Genomic DNA, 18,014 nt, shown 5'->3' on the forward strand with positions numbered 1-18,014 from the left:
GCCCCATTAGGGCACATACATGGGCTCTGGGTTTGATCCCCAGTTGGGGCACATGCAAGAGGAAACCTATCTAATGTTTCTCTCTCACGTTGATGTTTCTCTCCCTATGTTCCCCCTCTCTAAAATTAATAAGCATGTCCTCAGATGAGGATTAAAAAAAACCTAAACTAGCTCAAAGGATTATTCAAATTTACGAAATTATTAAAAAGTTAGATAAGCTACATATCAATCTATAATCTCTAAATATGATGGATATTCAGTGCGCTTTTAACTGGAACTATCTATAAATATTTTAAAATATTTTAAAACTAGAAAAACATGAAATTTGAAATTAGAAGATGCACTTATTTCGAGAATCTACCTGAAAATGCTCCAGTATGCCATTTGTTCTGGCTATAAATTTTTTAAAAGCAATAAATAAGAAATTTTCTAGATTTCATTTAAAATACATTCTAACTTATACCTACCACATATTTAGAATGAAAAGCCCTAAAACTTAGCTTCATCTCATGAAACAATACAAGAAAATCAAATTGTTGCTTGAAAAAATTTTAAACCATAATTAATATCTTAACTAATTCTGGTGCAGATATTTTAAAGAATGGGAAATAACTTTTAAACTTTTAAAAATTACAATATCAAAACCTTAAATTATGCCATGGCCAGTGTGGCTCTGTGGATTGAGTGCTGGCTTGTGAACCAGGGGGTCACCGGTTCAATTCCCGGTTAGGGCATGTGCCTGGGTTGCAGGTCGGGTCCCCAGTTGGGGACGCACAGGAGGCAACCACACATTGATATTTTTCTCCCTCTTTCTCCCTCCCTTCCCCTCTCTCTGACAATGAATAAATAAAATCTAAAAAATAAGTAAATAAAATAAAATAAAATATTTAAAAAAGATAAAAGGGAAAAAAAAAACCCTTAAATTATAGCAGAAGTTACTCTAAAATCTAATTAAGTCTTGAGGGTTGGTCCCAATTGTGTGCCAAAGGTTTACTTGTACATCTTTATTTAAAACTGAGTATAAAAACAGTTCCCAAAAATGAAGGTTCTCAACCAGCCCACAAAAACATCTATTTAACTTAAAGAACTAGCAAGCCTAGATATCAAGAGCACACCCATGGAATGCCAGGGATGGACTATATCTCCACTCCATGCAATGAAAGTAGAGAGTCTTCCATCTGGAAACTACAGGAGGAAATTACTATAGCCCAAAACAGATACTAGGAGGTGGAAACAAAGAATGAAGGACAAGAAAGATGCTAATGCCTTGTTATATCCAGCTAGCAATAATTATTAATCATTTTTTTCAGGACTCGTACTGATAGGCCTGCTTTACTCACTTCTAGTGTTTGACTAGCTGTTTTTTTTCTCTACTGGGCTTACAGTAAAGCCTGAAATTACAAAGTTTATTTATAGGTTTTGAATACCAAACTTACTATACTTTCTTTTACTTTCCACATCCTCTCTGAAGAATATATAATTAGGAAAAAAACTAGTATTAAAGTGGAAATGTCTTCCACAGAGTGCAAACGCATGGACTAGGCAATATGTTTTTTAAATCTACCTAATAATTCAAAAGAAGAAAAAAAGAAAAAGTTATGCATATGAAGCTATTAATTCTAACAGTACAACAGTGAAAAATGAAAAGAAAGTCTAAAGTTCAATAATAAGTGAATGGTTATGGTTCATTAATTTGATGGAAGAGTTATAAACATATAGACTATGTAATAATATGAAAATTATGAAAAAAACACACTGGCAAAATATAAAAATAAATATTAATACCTATGTTAAAATAACAGTATTACCTTTATATTAGTATAGCCTTTATATTTAATTAAGATATATATTTATCTGAGCCAATTCTTAAATCTTATATTTTGAATATAAAATAATATGGTACATTCAAATCTTTCTATTTGTTCATTTAATGCAATTAAAAAGAACTCTAATCACAACTACCTAATTTCAGAAGACTATACAAATAAACCATTTGAAAATATTTCATAACAGATTCCTAACTCAGTTAAAATCAGTAAGATTTTGCTATACATTAGAGCACATTTAACAGACAGTCCCTCTTTCTCCTATTTAATATATTCGGAAAAACTCAACAAACAGGTTAAGAAAGTGACTTTGCTGCAGAAACATGGAAGAAAAAGAGAGAATTCAGTAAGAATTTGGAGGATAAGAGTATTAAATTTGTTTACAGCATCTAAATTTTTATAATCTACCCTATTTCTTCATTTCAAGTGGTGAAATACTCCAATTCTTAATTTTTACAAATGACCCAAAGCAACTCTAAAAAAGGAAAAAGATATAGAAAGAAGGCAGAAGATTGAGATCTACTTATAGTCATCTGTATAATTCTTAAATAAAAAAAGTACACCAGAAATTCTAACTGATGTGGAAGATCCTACTTAATGAGAATGAATGCTAGTGTCATTAATATTTAATATTTGTAACAGTAATAATAAATGGCATAATTATACTATACATTTACCTTATTCAATAATTATATTTTCTAACAATCTCAGGTATCTGTTTTGGAATGTGTGTTATTGGAAATTGTTTAAAAGGCAATACTTGCACAGTTTTTTCTAAATAACTAAAACTAATAAACTTGATTCATTACAACATATCTCAAAAATTTTTATGAAATATATAAGGGAATTCTGTGAGAAACTTTAGAAAGCAGTTTAAAGTACCTTAACAAAATAAAAATGAATCAAAGCACACATTTCAGCATGAAGAATAAACCTTTAAGTGGGATATGATTTATAATTTCCATAGTTGTAAACAATATTACACATATGAATCTACCGTCTAATTTGAAACTTCAAAAAGCCAAAGTAGAAAATGCTAAAACAAACAAACAAAAAAATACTAAAACCAACCCTGGCTGGCGTGGCTCAGTGGATTGAGTGCTGATGGCTGGCGAACCAAAAGGTTGCCAGTTCGATTTCCAGTCAAGACATATACCTGGAATGCTGGCCAGGTCCCTAATTGGGGGTGTGCAAGAGGCAACCAATTGATGTATCTCTCACACATCAGTGTTACTCTCCCTCTTTCTCTCCCTTCCTTCCTCTCTCTAAAAATGAATAAAATCTTAAAAAAAAAAAAAGAAAAATAATAGATTGCTTTAATAATGTTAGCTTTGTTTTAAAAGTTCAATTAAAGAAATAAACAAAAAAATATCACTCAAAGTGATTTGACAAATTATTCTATTCTGTAAACATATTATTGAATTTATAATACGTCTAATAAAGGGCAATTTAAAAAGTTTAGGAATGCCAATTGGGATTGGAGTGAAAGGAAAAGACAAACTAATAGTTTTACCTAGGAATAAAATGGTACACCTTATTAAAAACCAAGTATTTTTAAATACAATTAATAAATGCAACAAAACTAGAAACAATAGCCAATCTTTTAAAAAATAAAGCATGCAACTACAGATCTTGATTAGCTTTTTTCTAAATGTTAAAAATAAATGTATGAGAATTAACACAAAAATATTTGAAATTAAAAATATCTTACTAAATCTGCCCCTGCTTGAAGTAAAACATCTGCAACATCTGTATGTCCATTTTCACAAGCATAGGTTAAAGCTGTGTCTCCTGTTGCTGTTGTAGCATGAACATTAGCACCTAGCAAACAAACAAACAAATAAAATCATACATTTACTTTGTGAATTATAAATTATATTAAATAGTTCAATTTTGCAATTTGGTGAAACTGATAAATTTGAAGTATAAAAATATTGGTATGTATTTTAAATGTCCTAATTTTCCTTTAAATATGCTTTGTAAAAATGCTTTTAGCTACACAAAAAGGAACTGTATCAAATGATTTTAAAACATAGTAAAATCTGCCTACACATCCCCAGTAAGATACACACTAAGAAAGAAAAGAGCTACAAAAACAAAAAAATACCAGTTTTCAGAAATCATATTGGTGCTAGTGTTGGATTGTGTTCTAAGACAGTTCTATGGGTATTGTGGTAAATCAAATAATCCTTTGGTAAAAAGTGAAATTTCTGGCATGGTTGAAAGAAAACACATATGAGATTGTTAAGTAAAAACTCTGTGGTTCTGAATTGGAAGCACTAACATGAACTAATGATGTATTTTACCCATAAAAATAGTTAAGTATTTCCTAACTCTGACCAACTAAAAAGGCCCAGAGACAATGACAGACCAAGCAGAAAAAGTAATCTCTAACTACCTTTTCTTACTAAGTAGAATGGGGGCTTCTTAGAAAAATGATTGGTTCCAAGACTGAGGCAGAAGCTGCCTAAGATGAACATGAAATACCTTGCCATATCAGACAGCAAAGAAACCTCAAAGACTACAATGAGATCATATCAAAAGGATTTAAGGATAATCTTATTAATCATAAAGAGTCAATTACTCTGCCTTCTGACAATTTTTGAATCAATAAAAATGAGGACGGTGATGAAGTAAAAGCCATCATATGTTTAAAACCAAAGTTCAAAATAATGTTCATATCAAAAAATAAAAACACTTCATTGGTCACTACTGAAGGATGCTAGGGAATCACCTCATTATTTTGGAAAGATAAATAAAGGGCGGGAAAAAAAAATCAAACATTTATACTGTTATTCCTACGATTTACATTTAAGAGTAATCAAATAGTTCATGAGGGGAGCTTTCTCTTTACAGACATATTCCAGATAATAAACAAGGAAGAAATAATAGAATTTAGAATATCACCACTTTGCTACCCCTACTGAATTAATGGATGTAAGCAATGATCATCAATGGCTAATATTACAAAAAGAAAGACAATCGGACATCTATTATCTCAAGATAATAAATAATATAATAACAAAAATACCTACAGTCCAGTAAACACACACATACACACATGCACACACAATATCTCATTTAATTAAGTATACATATTTAACTACTTTCAAGAAAATCCAAGGGATAGAAAAACAAATTAAATGAAATCATGGAGATAAAATTAGCAAAGGCTACACATAGAAAGCCTAAAACATAAACATTCCATTTCTTCAACCAAAACTTGTAAGCAGTAAAAAAAAAAAAAAAAAAATGGAAGGGAAGCCCACAGATTAAAAGAGATTTAAGAGACATATTGATTAATAGTTATTATATGAATCTCATTTGAATACTGATTCAAAAAAGTCATTAAACACAAACATACACTTTTATAAGACTATCAGGAAAATATGAAACTAAACTTATTATTTTAAAAATTTAGGCAGGAAATAGTACTGTTACTTTGTAAAAGATTATCTTTTAGAGCTACATATTAAAATATTTATTGATAATTAATTTACAAAAATAAATTTATTTTAAACTAATTTTCAAATTTAAAAAAATTAAAATTTTAGTTTAAAAATGTTTTTGTTAATTATGTATGGTGACAGATGTTAATTACTTTATATCAGCAAAATTTTAAAAGTGCTTATTTTAAATAAAAATAATTTTATAAAAATAATGGGAGATTGAAGAATATACAGATGAAATGAGATTGGCCATAAATTCAAAGTTGTTAATGCTGGCGATGTGTTCTTAGGGTTCATTAAACTACATTTTCTATATGTTAGAAAAAATATCATAGCAAAAAAAGATTTTTCATTTTTCAAACCTGTATAGGCAATGAATTAAAAGAGCGATTGCCTTTTTCTTTAGTGCTACACTAAAAGAAGAACTTTATGTAAATACATTACACTCTAATCTGGAAAAAAGAATGTTTACTAGTACTCATTAAAAAAGTGATTCTCAAACCCTGAAGATAGTTCTGAAAACTACATGCTTCAAGTTAGCAAAAGTAGCTCAGTATGAGAATCAATGGTGATGTAACAGAAAAAACGTTAGGAGTTCTAAGTCTGAATATTGGCTTTGTCACTTATTAGCTTGGTTACATTAGGGAAAATATGTAACATGACCGTGCATCTGTTTCCATATCTATAATAATGTGTTTAGTAATTCCTTACTATATAGGGACCAGTTAATATCACTGGTAGAGAGTGTTTTAATTGAGGTATAACTGACATGAGAAAGACTCTTCACTGGGACACAGACAGTCACTGAAAATGATGAAGAAATAATGCATACACTAGCTATAGTGATTACTAGTATTTGAGTCAGGGAAGAGGTCAGCTTGATGGCTGGTTTGTGCATTAATTCAAAATCTAAACAATCATCTGAATTATTAACCATCTGGATTAAAAAAATTATTTCAATAATAATTGAAAGAAAAGAATTGAGGCTGGGCTATAGTCAAATTAATGTTAACAGTGAAAGCCCAAAAAGGACGAATCAAGTTTTGCCAAATATCTTATTTTCCTTTATGTAGTTTTAAGCAATATATCAGATGTGGTTAAAAGTTTTTTTATTATTTCTAAAGGATATATAAAGTTTTACATCTAACTGAATCAATTTGTTTGGTATATTCTTACTTTACTCAATTATTATTGCTTAACAACGTATAAATTACAAATTATTTAAAAAGTTTAGTACTTTTGCCAAAATGTAAAACTTCCACTTGTTCTTTTGTGTAAGTGTGTGTATGTATATGTAGACTCAGAAATGTCAAGTAATGAATGGGTTTAAAAGTATGAAATTATGATCTCTTATAATGTCATCCCCGCCTCCTGTTACTAGCAAGAGAGACTAGAATTTAGTCTCTCCCTCTTTCACTTTACCTTGTGCTAACTAGAAGTTAGGCTCTCTCCCTTCCAGAAGCCATAAAACCATTCCATGGAGAGAGAAAGTCAATGAGAAGCCTATGGTCACTAAGCAACCTTTTTAAAAATGAAAAAAAAAACCTTCTTAAAAATGATATTTTTATAGATTTAGGAGCCTAAGAAGAACAGTTAAATTGTGGCACACAGCTGTCCTTCAACTTTTGTAGAAATGAAAAAGTTAAGGTTAATTGAAAGCAATGTAAAAGCCTTTTTCTAAAAGGCATTTTAAAGCCACATACCAGCAGCCAATAAATATTTAACCAACTCCAGGTGTCCCTCCTGAGAAGCCTCCATGAGAGGTGTGGAGCAGCCAAGTTCTATATCAGCCCCCGCCTTAATCAGGAAGTCTGCAACTTCAGAAAATCCTCCACAGCAAGCCAAGGTCAGAGCAGTTTCTTGGGTTTCTTCTGTCTGGGCATTTATATTTGCTCCTGGGGAGAACATAAAAGTGGATAAAACTAAGTAAAAAGACTTAAGATAAAGATATTAACTGTTCTGAATTATGATAATCATCTCTATCTTCTCTGCTTCTGGGGTTCCTTCCAGGGTATTGATAATTTACCATAGATGGAAAAAAATATTTTAGTTATAGTAAACTTCATTGATACTGACACAAAACATCCAAAAGAAATTTATTTATTTTTATTAAAGAAGTAAAACTACTTTACCTTGTGCTAAAAGTAGTGCCACCATCTCCTCGTGTCCTTCCCGAGCAGCTTCCATCAAGGGAGTGTATCCTTCATCATTAACTTCTTCAAGATTTGCTCCCCTTTCAATAAGTAGAGCTGCCAATTCAACATGTCCTCCACAAGCAGCTAATGTCAGTGGAGACTCGAATGAATCTGCAGGCATGTTCACTTGAGCACCACTATCCAAAAGCAAGCGTGCTACCTCTACATGTCCATCCTGCAGATTTTCAGAAGTAAAGCAAGAGGAAGGAAATTTTTTGGAGATTTTTAAAGTGGGGAAAAAAGAAGCAAGAAATTAAGGAAATACAGAAAAAAAAGAAAGATGCAACTTAAATGTATATACATTATCATACCTATCTGAGCAATTTGAGATCTGTCTTGTCAAAAGCCCATTAAAATTATTTTACCTTATTTTTGAGCAAGCCCAAAATTTTCCAAAATATTCATACTTGTGATATATGGTTACAATTCCAAATAATTTTGAATTTCTATCTTCTTTGAAGTTAAAAAAAATCCATTAAATCCATAACTGACAGTACCTCAAAATAATGTTTATGTTACCGCCAGGTCAAATATATCATAGCTATACCCTCAAATTTAGGTGTCATGTTTTAGTGTAGAAACTGTGTTAGATCTATTGAAGAAACAAAGACTTGGCAAAAAATAACAACAAATTCTGTGAGGTCATTACCACTTGGGATTATGTTACCAAGGTAAACCCCTATGGACTGATAGTACCCTATATTTTTTCTCATCACTAACAAGCTTGTTGTAATGAGGCAAAGAATTTTACAAAAATGTAAAAATAAACACCCTAGTAAGGCAATTAACTAAAACATTCTCATACAGGGTATTCACTTCATACTTCTATTGCCATAAATACACTTCATTAGTTTCAAATTCTGTAATGAAAAAATTTATGTAGGCCTTAACTGTTGTTGTGCCATATACTATATTGTTCAATACTTTAAACATGACTAAAATATTCCTAATGAAAAGTAAAGACTGAGTACAAAAACAAGGTTTTATAAGGTTGAGCAATTCTTTTATTAATGAATTAATTAAAGAAATCTTAATTAATGTTAGATTTCAGCATCCATCAAGAGTTTCGTTATACTTACATGACCAGCCTAGCTTTAATAATTTGACACAATGCCAAAGACAAGTGACTTCACATTAAAATTTTATTTTACTAATTCTTCAAATATATGTAAAATGAAAAATATTTTAACCAAATTACTGTATTGAGTTATTTGGGGTTTGAAAAACATTTCTAATTGAAAAGAAAATAAGGATTTATAAGTGTTCACAGATCAAGGAACTACTGCCGTGCCTAGCTCCCAAAGGCTCTCAATAAATTGTTTTACTTGAACTTACTTGAATTTTTGAAGATTCTTTATGGATTCTGCTAACATATCTTGAGTACATACATTAGGAGAGACTCTGTACTAATCACTTTTTGATATTAATGGACAATATTAATTTTGTCTAAAATAAATAAATAAATAATCACTCTTTAAGGTCTAGTATCATTATTAATTTTTTTTTTTTTTTTTTTTTTTTTACATTCTAAGACTTCTGTCTCAGTCACAACACAGTAGCTGGTATTGGACTTACTCTCCTATCATAAATAACTATAAAAATTAGGGGAAAAAGATAAAGCAATGGGAGGCACTGAACAGCAACTAAGCTAAGGGCTAGGTTATAATCACTGAAAGAAGGGAGCAATGAGATGAACTCTACATTCACTCCAGCTTTTTGGGCATCTTTCAAACCATGGCCAAAGGAAAGAGAGCCTAAACAAAGAGAAAATTTCTGGGCAAAGGAAACAAAATCAGAACACAGGACAACCAAAATACTTAGGACTTGGGGAGTGTAGGCAAGATACCTAAGAAAAAGAGGACACAGAGAAGGGGTCCTAAAAATCTATGTAAAGTTATCCTCAGATACTTGGGCATCTCCTGAGCTTACACATCAAGGATGAGACTCCCAGGATGCCTAGCAGAGAATGGCTCCAGAAGAGTGGGACTATGGGAGTTCAGACTCAGCCACAATGAAAAGACCTCAGTGAGTATCTCAGGCTATCAGCTGAGATGACAGAAGGCCATAAAGAAGAAAAGAACCCAGAGTCCCTAGTCTAGGATCAAAAGAGTAAAGATTTAGGATTAAGAGTAAAGCAGGAATGAAGCCTCAATAGGATCAGAGTGATCCATTGGTAATATGCTTACCAGAATAAAATTTAACAGTCTTAAAAAGAGGACAGGATAATCCAGAACATTGAAAAGGTATTATCCACAGCACATGGTTTACAATAAAAATATTAGCAGACATATTGAGAGGCAGGAAAAAGAGACGAATTATCAAGATATAAAATAACCAATAAAAGTAGTCTCAGAACTGAGTTAAAGATAGGAGTTAGCAAAAAAGGACTTTAGATGAAAAATGGAAAAATAGATAAAAACAAATTTCAATATAGAACAGAATATAAAAACACCATATCAATATTTATATTTAAATGTAAATGGTCTAAAAGAACAATTAGGAAACTCACTTCAGTATAATGATATAGGCATATTAAACATTTCAAAGTTTGAAAAAAAAGAATAAAAATATTAATTGGGTAAACATTAATCAAAGGGAAGCAGGAATAGCTTTTAATATTAGATAAATGAGACCTCAGAACAAAGAAAATTACCAGAGATAGACAGACTTTATAAAATAATAATAGAATTCATGAAGACACAGAAATTCTTAAAATGTGTATGCACCAAACAACAGAGCTCCATAATGTAAAAAGTATTTTTTTTAAATCCTCACCTGAGGGGAAAATGGGTGGAAAAGGTGAGGGGATTAGGAAGTACAAATTGGTAGTTACAAAACAGTCACAGGATGTAAATTACAGCACAGGGAATACAGTCAATAATATTGTAATCACTATGTGTGATGTCAGGTGGGTACTAGATTTATTAGGGGTAAGTTATATAATGTCCAATCACTGGGCTATATATCTGAAACTAATATAATATTGTATGTCACCTATAACTGAAAAATAAAAAATTATCTAAACTCAAAAAATTTAAAAACTTTGATGCATGAAAGGACAACCAACAAATAACAGGGGAAAAAATTTGCATATTATATCTCTGATAATGGATTAGCATCCAAAATATAGACTCCTAAAACTCAACAATAAAAAACAACCTGATTCAAGAAAGGGCAAAGGATATGAGTAGACATTTCTATAAAGATATAGAGGTGACCAATAAGTACATGAAAAGACACTCAACATTAATCATTAGGAAAATGCAAATTAAAACTATGCAGTATCACCTCACAATCATTATGATGGCTACTTTTGAAAAACATAAAAACAAAAAACAGAAAACAGCAAGCGCTAGTGAGGATGTAGAGAAACTGGAACCTTTGTGCAGTGTTGATGGGAATGTAAAATAGTACAGCCACTGTGAAAAACAGTACAGTGGTGATTCCTCCAAAAGTTAAAAAGATTATCATATGATCAAGTAATCCTGCTTCTGGGTATACATATAGCCAAAAGAGCTGAAAGCAAGGACTTGAACAGATATTTGTACACCTATGTTCATAGCAGCATGATTGAGAACAGCTAAAGCAGAGAAGCAACCCGTGTCCATCAATAAATGAATGGATAAGCAAAATGTGGAATATACATACAATGAAATATAATGCAGCCTTAAAAAGGGAAGGAAATTCTGACACGTTTCAACATGAACGAACCTTTAGGACATTATGCTAAGTGAAATAAGCCAATCACAAAAAGACAAATACTGTATGATTCCACTTACATGAGGTACTTAGAGTAGTCAAAATCAGATAGAAAGTAGAATGGAGATTGTTACAGGCTGGGGGAGCAGGGAATGGGAAGTTGTTACTCAACAGGCATAGAGTTGGTGTTACAAAATTAAAATATGAAGATGGATGAGAGTGATGGCTACAAACATTATGAATGTATTTGATACCAATGACTATACACTTAAAAATGGTTAAGATGGTAAATTTTATGTGGTTTATTTTACCAAATAAAAAATTAGACCTAAACCAGCGTGACTTGGTTAGGAGACATTCCGCAAGGTGCAAGGTCATTGGTTTGATTTCCTGTCAGGGCACAAGCCTGGGTTGCAGGCTCAGTCCCTGGTTGGGTTGCAGAGGCAACTAATCAATGTTTCTCTCTCACATCAATGTTTCTCTACCTGTTTCTCTCTATCCCTTCCCCACTTTCTAAAAATAAACATCTTATTTTTAAAATGGGAAAAATAATAAAAGTGTACCAATGAGTTGGAAATGACATGGCCAACACTGCCTTGTGTACTGTTTCCTACACTGACAGATTTACTATCAAAAGTTAAACAAAATATTATATATTTCCCTTTCTCTCTTTAGTATTCTACAAATTTTTCAAAATCTACTGATGTCATAATAAATATTCTTCAAAAACATAATATTAATTCTTAAAGATTTAAACATATATGACCTTTTCTTCTCAAAAAAATCTTGAGTGAGTGCAATTTAAAATTACCATGCAAGCCTCCATTAAGGCAGTGTGCATCTCATCTGTTTTGTGCTCTTGATCTGCGCCAGCATCAAGTAGAAAGCGAACCATATCCAAATGGCCTTCAAAAAAAAAAAAAACACAAATATTAAAACTATATTTCTAAAGACCTGAGTATCAATTTAATATTTAAGTATTAAAACGGGGAGTCTTTTTCTTTCAGAAGTCTAAACAAAAATTTTAACAGAACTTCTTTTGCATTCAATAAATAAGTCAATGACAGTTTTACAAAGCCAATCCAAAATAATAAGCAGGCTCTCAGCAAGGTATCTAGGTTTTAAAGATTAAATTAGTCCAAAGCACGTAATTCCAGTTAAGTAAAGCAATAATACTTATTCTTTGACTTAATCTGTATAAACTATCAAATCAAAACACTGAAATCAAATAGAATGCCAGGTAAAGTATGTTTGGATCATTTTTCAGAAAACCAGCTTTAAAATAACAACCATAAACTCACTGTGGCAATGAACAGGCACAGAAAACTCCATCAAAATAATTTCAACCCTCTTGATACATATAATATATAAAAAACCTCAATAGTCAATAAAAAAGACAAACACTCTAGCAGAAAAATGGATGAAGGACATAAAATGGTTAATTCAAAAAATAAATGCAAATGAGTATGAAACTGATGAAGAAATATTAAACCTTCCTATTAAACAAATGCAAATTAAAATGACACACCATTTTTTTTACTATCAAAATGGCAAGTATTAAAAAGAATGATAATACCCAGTGTTGGTGAGGGTGTAGGGTGGGGTAAAGGGCACTCTCAAACACTGCTGGTGGGAGTGTAAATTGGTTCAACCTTTCTAGAAGGCAATTTGTCAATATGTATCAAAAGCCTTAAAAATGTCCATACCCTTTGACCCAGCAATTCCACTTCCAGGAATTTATCCTAAGGAAATAATCAGAGATTAGGCAAAAATGTCTGTACAAGGATGTCATCACAGTGTTTAATAATAGTGAAAAACTGGGAACAAAATTCATGTGTCTAACAATAGGCAATTATGGTGCGTCCATTTGATGTATTCGGCCGAGACTGCTAGTTTCCTACTCAATATACATTCTCTCAGTGTTCCTTAATAACAGAACTCTGATTTTATCTGAGTGGCAACTTGCCTGACTAAAAGACTACATTTCCCAGACTGCCTTGTTGCTACATGTAGTCAATGACACGGAAGTGGGAGCTAGTGATAAGGTAGAACTTCTAGGAATACTTCTTAAAGGTAGCTTACCAAATTGGAAGGCACTCCCATTTTCCCTTAACCTCTTCCTCCTTCCTAGAATATATATTACTGGGGCCATAGCTACCATCTTGGTAACCTTGAGAATAGAAACCACATACTAGGATGGTGAAGCAGAGAAAAAGAATGCTAAGATCTAGATTACAATGGAACTGCCATACTTGTCCTTGACAGCCTAACTCTGGACTTGTTTTAACAAGGAGAAAAGGCTTCTCTTTTGTTCATATTATTATTAATTTAGGTTCTGCAGCCAAATCCACTACTAAATGCAATAGTGAAATACTCTGTAACCATCAAATGTTGTATTATAAAAATACTGAGATGACAAAATACTCATGATGTACTGCTAAATAAAATAAGCAGACTATAAAATAGTGTTAGAGTATGACTGTTTAATTTAAAAATACAGGCATACCTCATCTTATTGCATTTCGCAGATGTTGCATTTTTTACAAATTAAAGGCAAGACCCTCCACCTGCAAAAAGATTACAGCTTTGCTTTACTGCGAGACTGCTTTACTGCGGCTGTCTGAAACGGAACCCGCAATATCTCCGAGGTATGCCTGTGTGTATATATATTTGCTTATAAATATACTTTAAAAGCACACTAGAACTAAATACTCTAAAATAGTATTTACATGCTTTTTAAATTTTTAGATGGTACCATTCATTACATGTTATTATAAAATTTCTTTGTTCTATTCTGTGTTTTTCAGGTTTTCTCTATCAAGTGTGATTATTGTATTATTTAAGTGCGTACTATTTTTTTAAAAAGGCTGGAAAAATCGTATAAAACAAAAACCATTAAAAAATGGAAATCTTCTAAATCTGTGCTAAGAGCTGGTTGACTTCATAGCTAATTTAATCTAAATTAAAATAATAAAGAAATATACACAGTGAGGCTATACTTTAGGAAATACAGGCTAAAATAGACTTTCTATATAATATAAGCTAAATAATTTTATAGCACAAGGAATATATAAGCAATATAAAATAACTCAAATACTCAATACTCAAATATTCAAAGTTGTTAGTTTAAAAACCCCTAAATAGTCATACATATATAGAGTACCTTTGTAGCATGCAAGTGTAAGAGCACTTTCTTTGAATTCATTCGAATGAGTGTTGATGCCTGCCCCATGATCCAGAAGAACTCTTGCAACTTCCACATGACCTGCGCTGGCTGCTTCCATTAAGGGGGTATGTCCATTTTCATTATGATCTTCTATATTTGCACCTTCATTAAGTAGCACTTTCACAATGTCAACAAAGCCTCCAGCACAGGCATAAGTTAATGCAGTGTTGCCTAACAAAGAACAAAAGAAAGATAAAATTATGAAAGAATGAATACAATTATGATTATGCTACTCCTCTTACATAAATGAGTAAATTATCATCTCAAGGTTTTTTTTGGTATTGGTTAGAAGCATCATCTTAATTTTCTTATTAATTAAAAGATTAAACAGACCAATTTACCGCTCTTCACATTTCCTTAGCTCAAGATTAAGTACCACTTTGAAAAACCACTTTCAACATATTTTTATCTAAAATATTCTAATATATCATTTAAAATTACTCCTTTTTCTTTCAACACTGTACAATTTAGAAATAATTTTCTTTCTATGTATATTCATTTCTTCATTATCTTTTACCTCTCCTTTATCTTTATAGATTTATTCATAAGATCCTTCATTGTTTTAGGAACATTTTCCTTCTGAAATATATCTTCCACCTATATTTATGTGACCTAGTGAGACAGATATAAATCCCCCTCAGTATAACTCCTTCAAAAGAAAAATTTCTTTAAAAGGTCATTATCCCTTGGTTTGCCAATTATTTTGAGGATTTTTATTTATTAAAAGTAGTGGGGAGACGGTTTAACCATCCAACAGAATGATACTAGAAAAGATTGTTTTAAAAGGTTCAGCGAGAAAACTATCATTTCAGAACCAAATTTGTTCAGAGTTCAACCATTTAACCATATCAGACATTATGCATATTAATGCTACTACAACTAAGACAAAATGGTCAGCAAAATGACCTAATATTTCTTACAGGAAGTCTTGATATAGCCTATACTTATTTAATGGCATGGAACACAGATAAGCTTCCATTATTTAAATTTCTTTTTAAACCATTTGGGTGCTTCACTAAATCCAAGGAATCTCACTACTACAACTATACCTATAACTCAAGACATAGGAACAAGGCTCTTCTTGTCTATGAGTCTGGCAAGCATAATAAAAGACTAGTAGTAGTCCTTACTAGAATAGCTTTCATGCATTATCTTATTAGTAAATATATTCAATACACTTAACATGAAAAACCCTACAGGGTAAATACTCTCAGGTTAATCTACAGTCTAAAGTCAAGGGAGTTGCATTTAAGTGAAATAAAGAAATTATAAAGGAAACGGTTCATAATTTTGAGTCTTTACACAATGAATATCATTGTGGCCCAAAAACAAAAACAAAAACAAAAAGATTTTCCTTTACAGAAAAGTTGCCACTCTTACCAAATAGAATCTAAGTTGTTTTAAAGACTTTTGAAGATATCAATTTCATCTATATTTTACTCAAAGACTCTAACCAAGGGCTAAGGCATTCCTGGAGGTTTACAACTGACTTTCCCTAGGAATCAAATTTTTATCTCTTGGCTTATAATTACTTACATCAATTTATTTTCCTCAAATTCACATATCATTTTCATTTTTCTTAATTTAATAATCTTTTATTGTATTTTTCATTACGATTTAGTCCCCTTCATACATCATTTTCTATATACCTGTTGCAGATTGGGAGTTGACATTTGCATCATGAAGAAGTAATAATTTCACAATATCTAAATAACCTCCACTGGATGCTGCCATTAGTGGAGTTATGTCTCCTTTAGTCCCTCGATCTTCAACATCAGCATGCATAGCAAGCAATACCTTTAAAACACATACACACAGAGAAGTTATCAATTCTTACTCTTAATAGTATATTTGAAAATATACTGACTCTGGGAAGATATTCTTTTAGATTGGGGGGTGAGGAAAAATAAAAAATAATCTTCTTTGGGAAAATATGCCAGTGTTCACTGCTCAAAACATCAAGTTTAGATGCTATATTTTACAATTCCATTACATATTAATCGTTAAGTACATAATGACATTAGCCATTCTATTATAAAAATGAAACTGCTCTGTGAAAAATTTAGTGTTATGTTTGGGATCATCTAAGATAACAGCAAAACTACACTCATAAGATAGAAACTGATAAACACATGGCTATTTCCCAACATTGCTGTAACAGAAGAAAAAATTAAAATAATTGGGGTAATCTGGCAAAATAAAATTAAACCATTTCTTTCTATTAGAGTTGTGTATTATTTCCAAAGACAAATTTAAGTTACTATTATTATTTCCATGTGTTTATTGTATTTATTCATTAGGACTAGTCTTGACTAAGTGGAGAAAAATGGAACATGTCTAGTTGCATGTACAGGCAACAAATTAATTATGTGTCAGTTTCTATTGTACTTAAAGCCAAAAGGGAAACACCTTGGCCTATAATTATAATTGTTTTTATTAATGATAAAAATAAAACATCAAAACCCTTCTATAATTTTAATCACTAGAGGTTATTTCTGCTTACTTGTGCTAATTCATAATACCCTGCTGAACAAGCCAAACACAGCAGGCTTTCTCCTTCTTCTGTATGCTCATTTACACTTCTGCCTTCATCTAGCAATTTACGAACAGCATTTACATCCCCATCTGAACAAGCTTCTGCCAGACTGCGACTGAAAACAAAATCATCAACAATTAACCAACACAGAAAGACTCAGGGTCCTATGATAATAAATTACATTAAATATAAATAGTCATGCATAGACAAATGACATAGTAAAAAAAAAATTGTATGAACATTTTGTTTACTGAGCATCTTGTGTGCAATATTTATTCATGGATGTCAACTAAGCCAGAATAAGAGAATATGAAATAGCTGCCATTTTTATCTTTCAAATGTCCTAACACACTGTCATATTAAATTTTAAATGAAGTTTTTTAAAGCATTAGATGCATAAGTTTTTAAACCATACTATATTAGTGTAATGACTCCCAAAGACATTTGACACATAATCCTATGGTTTAGAATTTTATTTGGTAGAGTAGGTGAAAATCTAAGTAAAAATTTTATTGCAGAATGATTAACAAAAATCAGTGAATCTCAAATTTAATGTGCATACAAATCAACCATGTTTCTTATTAAAATGCAGATTCCAATTCAGTAGATCCAAGGTAGGGGTCTAAAATTCTGCATTTCTAATAAACTCTGAGGTGATGCTGATTCTGCTAGTACATGGACCATATCTGAGTAGCAAGCACCTAGATTATTGCATTAGCAACCCATTTAGTTTATTATTTTTCCCCAGTTTTGCTGAGCTATAATTGGTATAGAGCACTGTACAAATTTAAGTGACTTGACTTACATATATTATGAAATGACTACAGTAAGTTTAGTTAACATCCACCATCTCATATAGATACAAAAAGGTAAGGGTTTTTTTGTGTTGTGACAAGATGATTTACTCTTAGCAACTTTCAGCCATTTTATTTATTATTATTCAAGTAGTCAGTTTAGAGTTTATTCCTCTAATTGTTAGAAAAAGTAACTTTCTTAAAAACGGAAACCAGGTTTTATTCAGTTTGATTTCTCACACTCTAGTATAGTACAATACATTCCATAAGGATGCTCAATGAATATGAG

General features: G+C 31.4%; 1 protein-coding gene across 2 annotated transcripts in view; it reads right to left on the reverse strand.

The window, feature by feature from the left end:
• The window catches only part of ANKHD1 (ankyrin repeat and KH domain containing 1), a 108,290-nt gene that overhangs the window by 64,752 nt on the left and 25,524 nt on the right, over nucleotides 1–18,014 (reverse strand). For both annotated transcript variants that reach the window (XM_090288172.1, XM_090288171.1), the window contains exons 4-10: nucleotides 16,899–17,046; nucleotides 16,045–16,192; nucleotides 14,333–14,566; nucleotides 11,981–12,075; nucleotides 7,408–7,645; nucleotides 6,979–7,170; nucleotides 3,538–3,647 (exon numbers count right to left, since the gene is read on the reverse strand). In XM_090288172.1, coding sequence (XP_090144298.1) covers nucleotides 3,538–3,647; nucleotides 6,979–7,170; nucleotides 7,408–7,645; nucleotides 11,981–12,075; nucleotides 14,333–14,566; nucleotides 16,045–16,192; nucleotides 16,899–17,046 — 1,165 coding nt within the window. The remainder of the gene's footprint in view (nucleotides 1–3,537; nucleotides 3,648–6,978; nucleotides 7,171–7,407; nucleotides 7,646–11,980; nucleotides 12,076–14,332; nucleotides 14,567–16,044; nucleotides 16,193–16,898; nucleotides 17,047–18,014) is intronic.

The sequence above is a fragment of the Furipterus horrens genome, unplaced genomic scaffold, assembly GCF_987537825.1.
Source record: "Furipterus horrens unplaced genomic scaffold, mFurHor1.1.pri manual_scaffold_10, whole genome shotgun sequence".
Taxonomy (NCBI): Eukaryota; Metazoa; Chordata; class Mammalia; order Chiroptera; family Furipteridae; genus Furipterus; species Furipterus horrens.